Below are 10,221 nucleotides of genomic sequence, written 5' to 3'. Positions count from 1 at the left end.
AACCACCAACATATAGATCAGGTGAGGGGGGGGGGGCAAAAAAACAAGAAACCCGTTGAAATTATGGATGACTAGCTTGGGCACCCAGCATTGCCCAGGTTACTCATAGTTTCTCCCGCCGTTTACTTCTAAAAGCATTTCCGTGGCTCTCTCGAGTTCCCTAAACAAAATGTGAGGCAAACCGGTCCACGGGTTTCAATGAATTATGATCGGCCAAACAAACAGACAGACACCCACACAGAGATTACAACTTTATACTTATTAGATATAGATAATATATCTTGAAAAGTAGAGATTGCTAACATTTAATGTAAAGGGAATAGAATGTATTTTTTAATTAGAATATATTGTGAACAATATTTAGTATTCACTAATGTTTGTGAATTTATGATATTTTAGTGAGTGTTCCTTTGTTAGTGGTAACAAGAAGTGATAATTCTATTTTAGAATATATTGTGAACAATATTTAGTATTCACTAATGTTTGTGAATTTATGATATTTTAGTGAGTGTTCCTTTGTTAGTGGTAACAAGAAGTGATAATTCTATTTTAGAGAGAGAGGAAGGTAATTATATAATTTGTCCTATTTTAGCATATGTTGTTTCTGACAACTTACATATTACTCATGGAAGGTTAGCGGCTGGTTAAAGAAAAATAATTTTTGCCTTTCATTTTTTTGAAAAGGCGCACATTTATAGAGAAACGCGCGCTAAATACTATTTTTATACATGACGGCTTAAAATGAAATCTTTAAAAGCTATTTAAATTGCTATTAGGAAATGGAGTGCAAAATAACATAAAAGCACCTGATATTTCATATTTCTTATTTCAAATTCATATTTTGAGAAAATCCTTCAAATATTTTAAAATCCAGAATCTTTAAATTCCAAAGATTCAAATCTAAATTATCCAATATGTGAGATAGAAGCTTAGAATCCTCTTATATGCATTTTTTAATTCAAGTTAGACTTATTTAAGTTAATAAAAAACTTTGATTGTCTATAAATTCACATTAAACCTTTCTTAAGATAAAAAACAGTAAATTTATATTTTTTAATGAAAAGTATGTTAATGGGCGAACCGTGATTCTCTTTAAATGGTTATTGATTTAAAAAATTGTCGACATTTCCTTTGATAATATTTGGTACTAACAATATTACCCAAATATTTGAATAATACCTTTAAATTGTAAATATAGAGGACCTGGATGAACATGGTTCTATGCACTTGGATGTTCCTTTTCCTTGGGATACATTCTCAGATACAAGCCAGGTAGATTTTTATTGGGGGGGGGGGGGGAGAGAGATGGGCGTGTTCAACTTCTTTTCATTCCGTTCGTTCATCGTTCGTGTTCTTTTTTTCAATTGTTCAAAAAAAATTATTTCTTTCGAGCATAAAAATATCATCCATTTTTCATCTATTTCATTTGTTTTCCCAGTAAACGATAGTTGAGTGAATAATAATTCTTTAAATAAATCATTCGATCAGTAAAAAACGATAATTTTTTAAAAGTGTGTAAGAAAGAATCGTTTGTTCGGTAAAAATCCTATCGGTTTTTTAATTTGTTCCAAAGAAATCGTGAAAAACTAAACTCTTTGAAAGTTCGCTCAAAGATTTTATAATCATTCAATTTTTTGTTCTTTTATAAAAACTATAGTTTTTTAACTTCTATGATTATTTTCGAACCAGAAGGCTTATTTTCCCCTTGAAAATTCAGAAACATTCCCTTTATTACAAAAAGTTTAATTTTATATTTAGGAAAGTGAACTAATGTTGTTGCAAGACACTCCTAGTCCAATGTGTCACGAGTAAGTATTTCTTATATTAAAATATTCAAATTCAACAAGTGTAAGAAATCATAGTGGTTTATGCATGTACTTCATACATAGAATTAGTCAAACAGAAGTTCCCAACTAACTATCTAACTACTTTTTTATATTTAAATTGTATTTGATATTATTAAAATTTAAATGTAAACATCTATATCTACATTTTTTATATTTAGCAATAATATTTGATTTCTGCTAAAATCATTTTAAATTTATTTTTGATTTCAATAAACTTTAAAAACTTATCTAATCTGGATATTTTCGAAAAAAGCAAACTTATGTTGATGAGCCAGTTTTAAGTATTTTCTCTGTTATGGTTGTAGAACCAGGTTAAGGTATTCTTTCTAGTTATAACGGTGGCAGAACCAGTTTGTAGTATTTTCTCTAGTTATGGTGGTAGAACCAGTTTGTAGTATTTTCTCTAGTTATGGTGGTAGAACCAGTTTAAAGTATTTTCTCTAGTAATGGATGTAGAACCAATGTAAAGTATTTTCTCTAGTTATGGTTGTAGAACCAGTTTAAAGTATTTTCTCTAGTTATGGTGGTAGAACCGGTTGAAAGTATTTTCTCTAGTTATGGAGGTAGAACCAGTTTTAAGAATTTTCTCTGTTATGGTTGTAGAACCAGTTTAAAGTATTTTCTCTTTTCATGGTTGTAGAACCAGTTTAAAGTGTTTTCTCTAGTTATGTTTGCAGAACCAGTGTTAAGTATTTTCTCTAGTTATGGTGGTAGAACCAGTGTAAAGTATTCTCTCTAGTTATGGAGGTAGAACCAGTTTAAAGTATTTTCTCTAGTTATGGTTGTAGAACCAGTTTAAAGTATTTTCTCTAGTTTTGGTTGGAGACCAAGTTTAAAGTATTTTCTATAGTTATTGTGGCAAAACCAGTTTAAAGTATTTTCTCTAGTTATGGTTGTAGAACCGGTTTAAAGTATTTTCTCTAGTTTTGGTTGGAGACCAAGTTTAAAGTATTTTCTATAGTTATTGTGGCAAAACCAGTTTAAAGTATTTTCTTTAGTTATGGTGGTAGAACCGGTTTAAAGTATTTTCTCTAGTTATGGTTTTAGAACCATTTTAAAATATTTTCTCTAGTTATGGTTGTAGAACCAGTGTAAAGTAAAGTATTCTCTCTAGTTATGGTGGCAGAACCAGTTTAAAGTATTTTCTCTAGTTTTGGTAGTAGAACCAGTTTAAAGTATTTTCTCTAGTTATGGTTGTAGAACCAGTTTAGAGTATTTTCTTTAGTTATGGCGGCAGAACCGGTTTAAAGTGCCTGATAGGGGAGGAGAGTGAGTGGGACAGGGTGGGCAGATGCTACAGTGAAGAGTCAGAAACAGCTCAGGTACTCATTCAATCAATCAACTAATTAATTGATCATTCATTCATGAAACCAATTAATTTAAACATTGATTTAATCACCATACGTTCAACCAATTGATTGATGATTGATCAATTATTTAATTAAATATTTAATTAACAAACACCGTTGTTTGCTCCAGGAATTCTGGGAGGTGTCTAAAGGAGGAAAAGCTGATCATTTTGATGAACATGATGAAGACTTGGAGCTTGAAGAAGCTGTATCTGCTGATGGGATTCATGATCATACCGAGCTCTCTAGCGATCAAAACATGCTCACTACTGGTCATAGCATGCTCTCAAGCTCACAGCATGCTTCGCATGCTCTTCAGCATACTTTAACTAGAGTGCATCAGTCAATGAGGAAGCATGACTGTAGAAAACAACTTAGAGTTCAAATCATTGTAAGCATTTTTACATTAAAAAAAATAAAATTTCAACCTTTTTTGCATTTTCAAATATAGTGCAATACATTTTTTTTCTTTACAGGACAGGAATGGTTCAGGTTCTAAGAAGTGTGTAACCACTAGTGCAAAAAAGAAAGCTGCCAGGTCAGTTTTGATTCCAAATGTAAACAATGGTCCTTAAAGTATTATTTATAATAATAAATATGGTTTTAGAAAAACTCGGCTGACAGCAGAAAGTATAACAAATATTTACCAGGTGAACACAATTGAGCTAGAAACTTTGAATTGGAAAAGGACCCTCTTCTTTCGAAAATTTGAAATTTTGGAACTTTTTCTTGTACATTTAAATTATAAATCTATCCTTTCAAATTCAAATAGACAACCCCTTTAATTTTAATTTTTCCATTTAAGCGTGGTCCAAGCTTGGAGAAAGAGGATGAAAATGAAACTCCAATAAAGGATGAAGAAACTATAAATGAAGAAGAGTATCTTATTAAACACCAGGGCGGACAACTCCATATGGGGCGGAGCGGCGGAGATTTTGATTTGCCGAGTAAAAAATTGATTCTCCATAAAGTTTTTTCCAGGTGAACATTAAGCATGTTAAATATTATTTTATACTAGTTGAAGTGCCCTGCGTTGCCCGTGAAATTTTAAAAATACTCCAAAAATTCAAATTAAGAAAAAAATCGAATTTTCAAAAAAAAAAAGAAAACATTTTTAGCTTGTGCTTCTCCAAGGGTATCCATGGGTTTCCTTAACAAACTTCATCCCATTTGGTCCAGCCGTTTGGCCAGCTATAGCTAACATATATATATATATATATGAGCAAAGAGCTATATTATATATATTACTAGCTGAAGTGCCCGGCGTTGCCCGTTGAATTTTAAGAACATTTTGGAAAAAATAGATTAAAAATGTTAGCCAATTTGGCCCACCTTTTTGCCAGCTACAGCTAACATATACATATAGTATTTTCAACTTTGTTCAGTTTAAATATACATTTTAGATGTTTAAATTTTAGTTTTTTCAAAATTAATTAAATTTTGATTTTCAAACTAGGAGTGAGATAGATGTAAGCAAAATGAAGATCTCCCAACAAGAATCAAGAATCATTGAAATTCTGGCATTCAAGTAAGAATTTTGAAGAAAGGGCATATCAAGTTCTTGCAGGGCGTATAATAAGCAAATAATAATGATACTTTTTATCGTTAAAAGAGGATTAGAATTTTAAAAGAATGTAACAATTACACTGCGGGACTTGATTTTCTGGTTTTCTCTCTTTCAATTTGAGACTTGTGCTAATTAGGAGTTTTCCTTTCGTATTGTAGTATACTCGGGTAAGTTCTTGATTTGTTCAGAAGATATCAGGAAGAGTATGAGGAAAGAAGAAAGGAGAAAGAACGCAGAAAATGGGAAAAGGACAGGAAAGGCAGAGAGATGACAAAAAAAGAAACTGAGAGAGAATTCAGGTAAGCCAATGGGAGGTGTGGGGAGGGGGGAGGGGGTTGATATTCAACGGAATAATCAACACATTTTGACAACAAATATTTAAAGCAAGATGACAATTGAGAGACATGCTGAGAGACAATTATAAGACAAGCTGACAGTTAGAAGAAAAAGTAATATTTTACATAGTAATTGATTAACAGTACTATATAGCCATGCTTTAAATAGTCCTGTGGTTCTGCCGAGCTTCCAACTTAAAAAAAGTCTAATCTGTAACGGGTTCAAAAGTTATGATCAGAAAGACAAACAGAGGTTACTACTGTATGTATATATATATATAATAGAATATGGTTTTCAGAAAGCAACTGCTGCAAAAGAGAAGGAAAGAAAATGAAGAATGCCAAAGACGACTTATACTTGCAAGGAAACTTTTGAAAATATTTTATCAAGGGTCAAAAGCAAATCTAAGGTTAACTTAATTTTACTGACGTCTCCTTTACCCAAAATAGAAGTTGGGGGGGGGGGGGTCCCTCTCTTACCTTATTGAGATAATCAATTGAAAATGTTTTGTTTGCAATTATATATTAATACATTTCGCAAAGTTTTGCATTTTTTTTAAAGAATGATTAAAAAGTACCAAATTTTCATATTTTTAATTTAGAGAACAATTCCTGGAATCCCAGGAATACCTCAGGTAACCCTTAATCAAAACCTGAATTATGATAAATACATAAATAATTTAATTAAAACCTGAATTATGATAAATACATAAATAATTTAATTAAAACCTGAATTATGATAAATACATAAATAATTTAATACTTTTGCTATTTTTGTGACTACAATTTTTGCTTAATTTTTAGGCAACTGTTAAAAGATAAAGATGAGCGAAAAAAGAACCTCATAGAAACCATCAATAGGCAGAAGGTGACATTCTAATCATTAGATTCGCCTTTATTTTCTAACAACAATTATCGCTTGAATTGGATCTGAATTGAATTATTTACCTAGGGATTTTTAAAGAAATTTTAGCGTCCCCTTCATGTAAAGAATTCCGGTCCCCTTCATATAAAGAATTCCAGTGCTCTTCTTATACTGTATTCACATCCCCTTCATATAAAGAACTCCAGTGCTCCTCTTATACTGTATTCACATCCCCTTCATATAAAGAATTCCAGTGCTCCTCTTATACTGTATTCACATCCCCTTCATATAAAGAACTCCGGAATCTGTCTTATAAAGACTTCCGGTGCTCTTCTCATAAAGTATTCCGGTGCCCTTCTTATAAAGAACTTCGGTACCTGTCTTAAAAAGAATTCCGGTGCCCTTCTTATAAAGAATTCCGGTGCCCTTCTTATAGATAATTCCAATGCCCTTTATATATAAAGAATTATGGTGCCTTTCTTATAAAGAATTCTTGTGCCTTTCTTATAAAGAATTCTTGTGCCGTTCTTATAAAGAATTCTTGTGCTTTTCTCATAAAGTATTCCGGTGCCCTTCATATAGAGAATTCCGGTGCCCTTTATATAAAGAATTCCAGTGCTCTTCTTATGAAGAATTCCGGTGCCCTTCTTATAAAGAATTCCGGTGCCCTTCATATAAAGAATTCCGGTACTCTTCTTAGAAAGAATTTGTCACGGTTCTTTAGCGACAACATCAAGGTTCAAATCAGGGAAATTATAACAAACAATTTTTTTTTACTAAAAGAAACACAAAAAATAATGATAAATCAATTGTAAGTGTTTCAAAACATCATAGTTGAAACCAGTGAAATGAATCCTAAAATTTGTAAAATTATATAGATATTTGAAAATATTTTTAGCGAACTTTAATTCGACAATGGAGGGAGAGAGAAGAAACAAGAAAATCTTCCGTTGATACAGCTGTACAGCAGCTCTTGCAGAGGGATACACAGTACAGGTACAGTAGTACAGAGGGATACAAAGTACAGACAGTACAGTACGGAGGGGAAGACAGTACAAAGGGATTCCCAGTACAGGTTCAGCAGGACAGAGGGATAAACGGTACAGATACAGCAGTACCGGGGATACACAGTACAGGTACAGCAGTACAAAAGGATACATAATACAGATATTGCAGTATCGAGGGATACACAGTACAGGTACAGCAGTACAAATGGATACATAATACAGATCTATAGCAGTATAAAAGGATGCATATTACAGATACAGCAGTACAAAGGGATACCTAATACAAGTACCGAGGGATACACAGCTAGTAAGATACAGCAGCTTTTGCAAAGGACTACACAGGACAAGTACAGTCGATTAAAAATGTCTGTAAAGAAAGGTGCACAATAAAATTTTAGTACAGAAAGTTTTACAGAATCATGTTCAGTACAAGTACAATAGCTGAACAGTGTATACAATAAATGAACATTGTACAGTGTAACTGAACTGTGTCAATGTATGAAAAAACTAAGATATAGTTCAGCATAGTTTACTTGTATATATATATGCTAGCCTTAAAGGGCGCTTCGCGCCCGTCTTCTAAATTAATTGTGAACATGTTCTCTTTGTATACATCGTAAAACAAAACAAAAATAATTCGCAGATTTTCACAAAAACTTTCGTGGATTGCTGGAGAAGAGGTTGGAGAGTGTTCTGAGTAGAAAAGTGAACCTTGATCGAATCAGGGTTGACAAGATAGCTGAGAGTAATAGGTATATAGGCATCCCTATTGACAAGATAGCTGAGAGTAATAGGTTGACAGAGAGGCTTTCCAGATTTACAACTATACCCTTTAACACCCTTTAACACCTAAATTATGTTGAATTTAGCGTCATTTTTCAAGGTTAAACAGCGTTATAATTCTGATAATTTTTACATTGTTTTCCTACACCAGAAATGCGCAATTGTCCCTTTTGTATAAAAACCACAATTAAAATTAAGCTGTTTTCAAAATTTTTAACACAAATATCATAATTCATAATGGTACCGTTGTGAATCGAATATTCATCTCTATAAACTATTGTACTTTACTAGAGGTCTAGTAATGAAATTACCAAAAATTACCCCCCCCTCCTCATCATCACCACTGGTAAGAATCAAACATGAATATTGCATTATTCTATTATTATACATGCTACATTACATGCCTAGAACTATAACATCTAGTTTATTAAGAACAATGCTTACATCTAGTTTATTAAGAACAATGCTTACATCTAGTTTATTAAGAGCAATGCTTACATCTAGTTTATTAAGAGCAATACTTACATCTAGTTTATTAAGAACAATGCTTACATCTAGTTGTTTAGAAACTATGGCGGGGGTTTGATTAATTAATTTATCATCTCCATATTAGACTCTATTCAATATTATAATTAATTACTCGTTTAATGCATTGTAGATAAAATACTTCTCATTAATTTTAAAGAATTGCTATCTTAAATGACATGAGCAGGGGCGGCTTATGATATTGAATGAATGTGCTAACATTTTTGATCTAACCATGAGCAGTTTGGGACCGGGTGGAAGGTGGCAATGAGTTAACAAGATTTGGATTTGTATAAAGAAAATATTCATTTAAAATTTAAAGGACTAGAGGGTGCCTGTTTTCTCTTCTTGGGCTCCTAATTTGTTCAGGGGAGGGGGGGGAGTGTCCCCCTAATTTTCCAGGGAGGTAGACGTTCAACATAAGCAGCCTCTGGACATGACATTTCTTCCCTGCAAGAATAGATCACAACTGACAAAGGTTCCCTGTAAACATTCTTTGCCAAAGAAATTAAGTCTTTAGTCTCAAACTCAAATTATCTAATTCCTAGATTTTTGCAACCTGATGGTGTAAACCTTTGATATTTCAAAATTAGATTATATCCTCCAACATAATTCATAGTTTGAAATATCAAAGGTTTACGGCATTGGGTTTCAAATATGTAGAGTTTGTGGCAAAAACTAAATTCCTGTTGCAAAGTGATATCCTCTAATTCATTAATAAACCTTTTGAAGATTGTGAAATTAAAAGAGATCTCTGAAAGAGATCCATGAAGTCTGATTGTTTATTATTGACATGTTGTTTTAAATAATTTTTTTTGAATTATGCAAATGTTTCTATTTTTTTTACGTTAAAAAAAGATAAAGGAATGACGACATGGACGGACATAAACTAATATTCCTGCAATCAAAATTAGTCACCTCTTCCAACAAAGGAATTAAGTCTTTGCCACAAACTCAAAGTAGTCCTGTTTCCCAATATCTTTGCAACCTGATGGGGTAAACCTTTGATATTTCTAACATATTGACTATTTTTTCTTAAGATCTGAAGAATCTGAGCATAAAGCTAGGATGGATAGAATAGAAGAAATGTATACAAGGAATAAGAAAATAAAGAAAACTTTAAAAGTTCAGCAAATAATTTTGTAGTAAATATGTTTTATAAAGTCGGATTTAAAGAGACTGTAGACTTATTAGAAGTGGTTTGTCCGATTCCAAACAGTTCCCATTAAACTTATTTTAAATTGTTGTGATAATTGAAACACCAACATATTGGTATATCTGAAAATTGTCTATTTTCAATTTCTATAAAATTCACTTGCTTGATTTATATGCTACAGAGAAATGAGGAAAATGTCAGAGTTTAGCACGTTTTTATTTTAAAAAGTCCGACATACCTCTCAGGACAGTCTTCACTCCCTTTAAAGGGATTGTAAGCATAATTTCAAGTGACCCTTCATGCATAGATGACGAAGTACCATACACAACGGTACCTTTGAAACCTTTACCTACCTACCTACTATACATGTTTCCTAGTACCTACCTACCTACCTACATATACATGTTTCCTAGTACCTACCTACCTACCTACTATACATGTTTCCAAGTACCTACCTACCTACCTACTATACATGTTTCCTAGTACCTGCCTACCTACCTACTATACATGCTTCCTAGTACCTACCTACCTACCTACTATACATGTTTCCTAGTACCTACCTATCTACCTACTATACATGTTTTCTAGTACCTACCTACCTACCTACTATACATGTTTCCTAGTACTTACCTACCTATCTATATATACATGTTTTCCTAGTACCTACCTACCTACCTACTATACATGTTTCCTAGTAACTACATACCTACCTACTATACATGTTTGTTTCCTAGTACCTACCTACCTACCTACTATACATGTTTCCTAGAACCTATCAACCTACCTA

General features: G+C 32.5%; 1 protein-coding gene across 1 annotated transcript in view; it reads left to right on the top strand.

Annotated features, from left to right (window-relative positions):
• The window catches only part of LOC111717127 (trichohyalin), a gene marked incomplete at its 5' end in the record, with an annotated part of 12,047 nt that extends 4,922 nt beyond the window's left edge, over window positions 1-7,125 (top strand). The window contains 14 exons of the mRNA XM_023492636.1: window positions 506-565; window positions 1,199-1,272; window positions 1,759-1,808; window positions 3,073-3,169; window positions 3,327-3,587; window positions 3,673-3,734; window positions 3,804-3,846; window positions 4,002-4,177; window positions 4,653-4,724; window positions 4,952-5,062; window positions 5,398-5,463; window positions 5,701-5,733; window positions 5,903-5,966; window positions 6,862-7,125. Coding sequence (XP_023348404.1) covers window positions 506-565; window positions 1,199-1,272; window positions 1,759-1,808; window positions 3,073-3,169; window positions 3,327-3,587; window positions 3,673-3,734; window positions 3,804-3,846; window positions 4,002-4,177; window positions 4,653-4,724; window positions 4,952-5,062; window positions 5,398-5,463; window positions 5,701-5,733; window positions 5,903-5,966; window positions 6,862-7,125 — 1,433 coding nt within the window. The remainder of the gene's footprint in view (window positions 1-505; window positions 566-1,198; window positions 1,273-1,758; window positions 1,809-3,072; window positions 3,170-3,326; window positions 3,588-3,672; window positions 3,735-3,803; window positions 3,847-4,001; window positions 4,178-4,652; window positions 4,725-4,951; window positions 5,063-5,397; window positions 5,464-5,700; window positions 5,734-5,902; window positions 5,967-6,861) is intronic.
• Between the last annotated feature and the right edge of the window lie 3,096 nt (window positions 7,126-10,221).

The sequence above is a fragment of the Eurytemora carolleeae genome, unplaced genomic scaffold (assembly GCF_000591075.1).
Source record: "Eurytemora carolleeae unplaced genomic scaffold, Eaff_2.0 scaffold2383, whole genome shotgun sequence".
Lineage (NCBI taxonomy): Eukaryota > Metazoa > Arthropoda > Copepoda > Calanoida > Temoridae > Eurytemora > Eurytemora carolleeae.
Note: the sequence above shows the minus strand (reverse complement) of the source record. Positions and strands in the feature narration are given on the sequence as shown.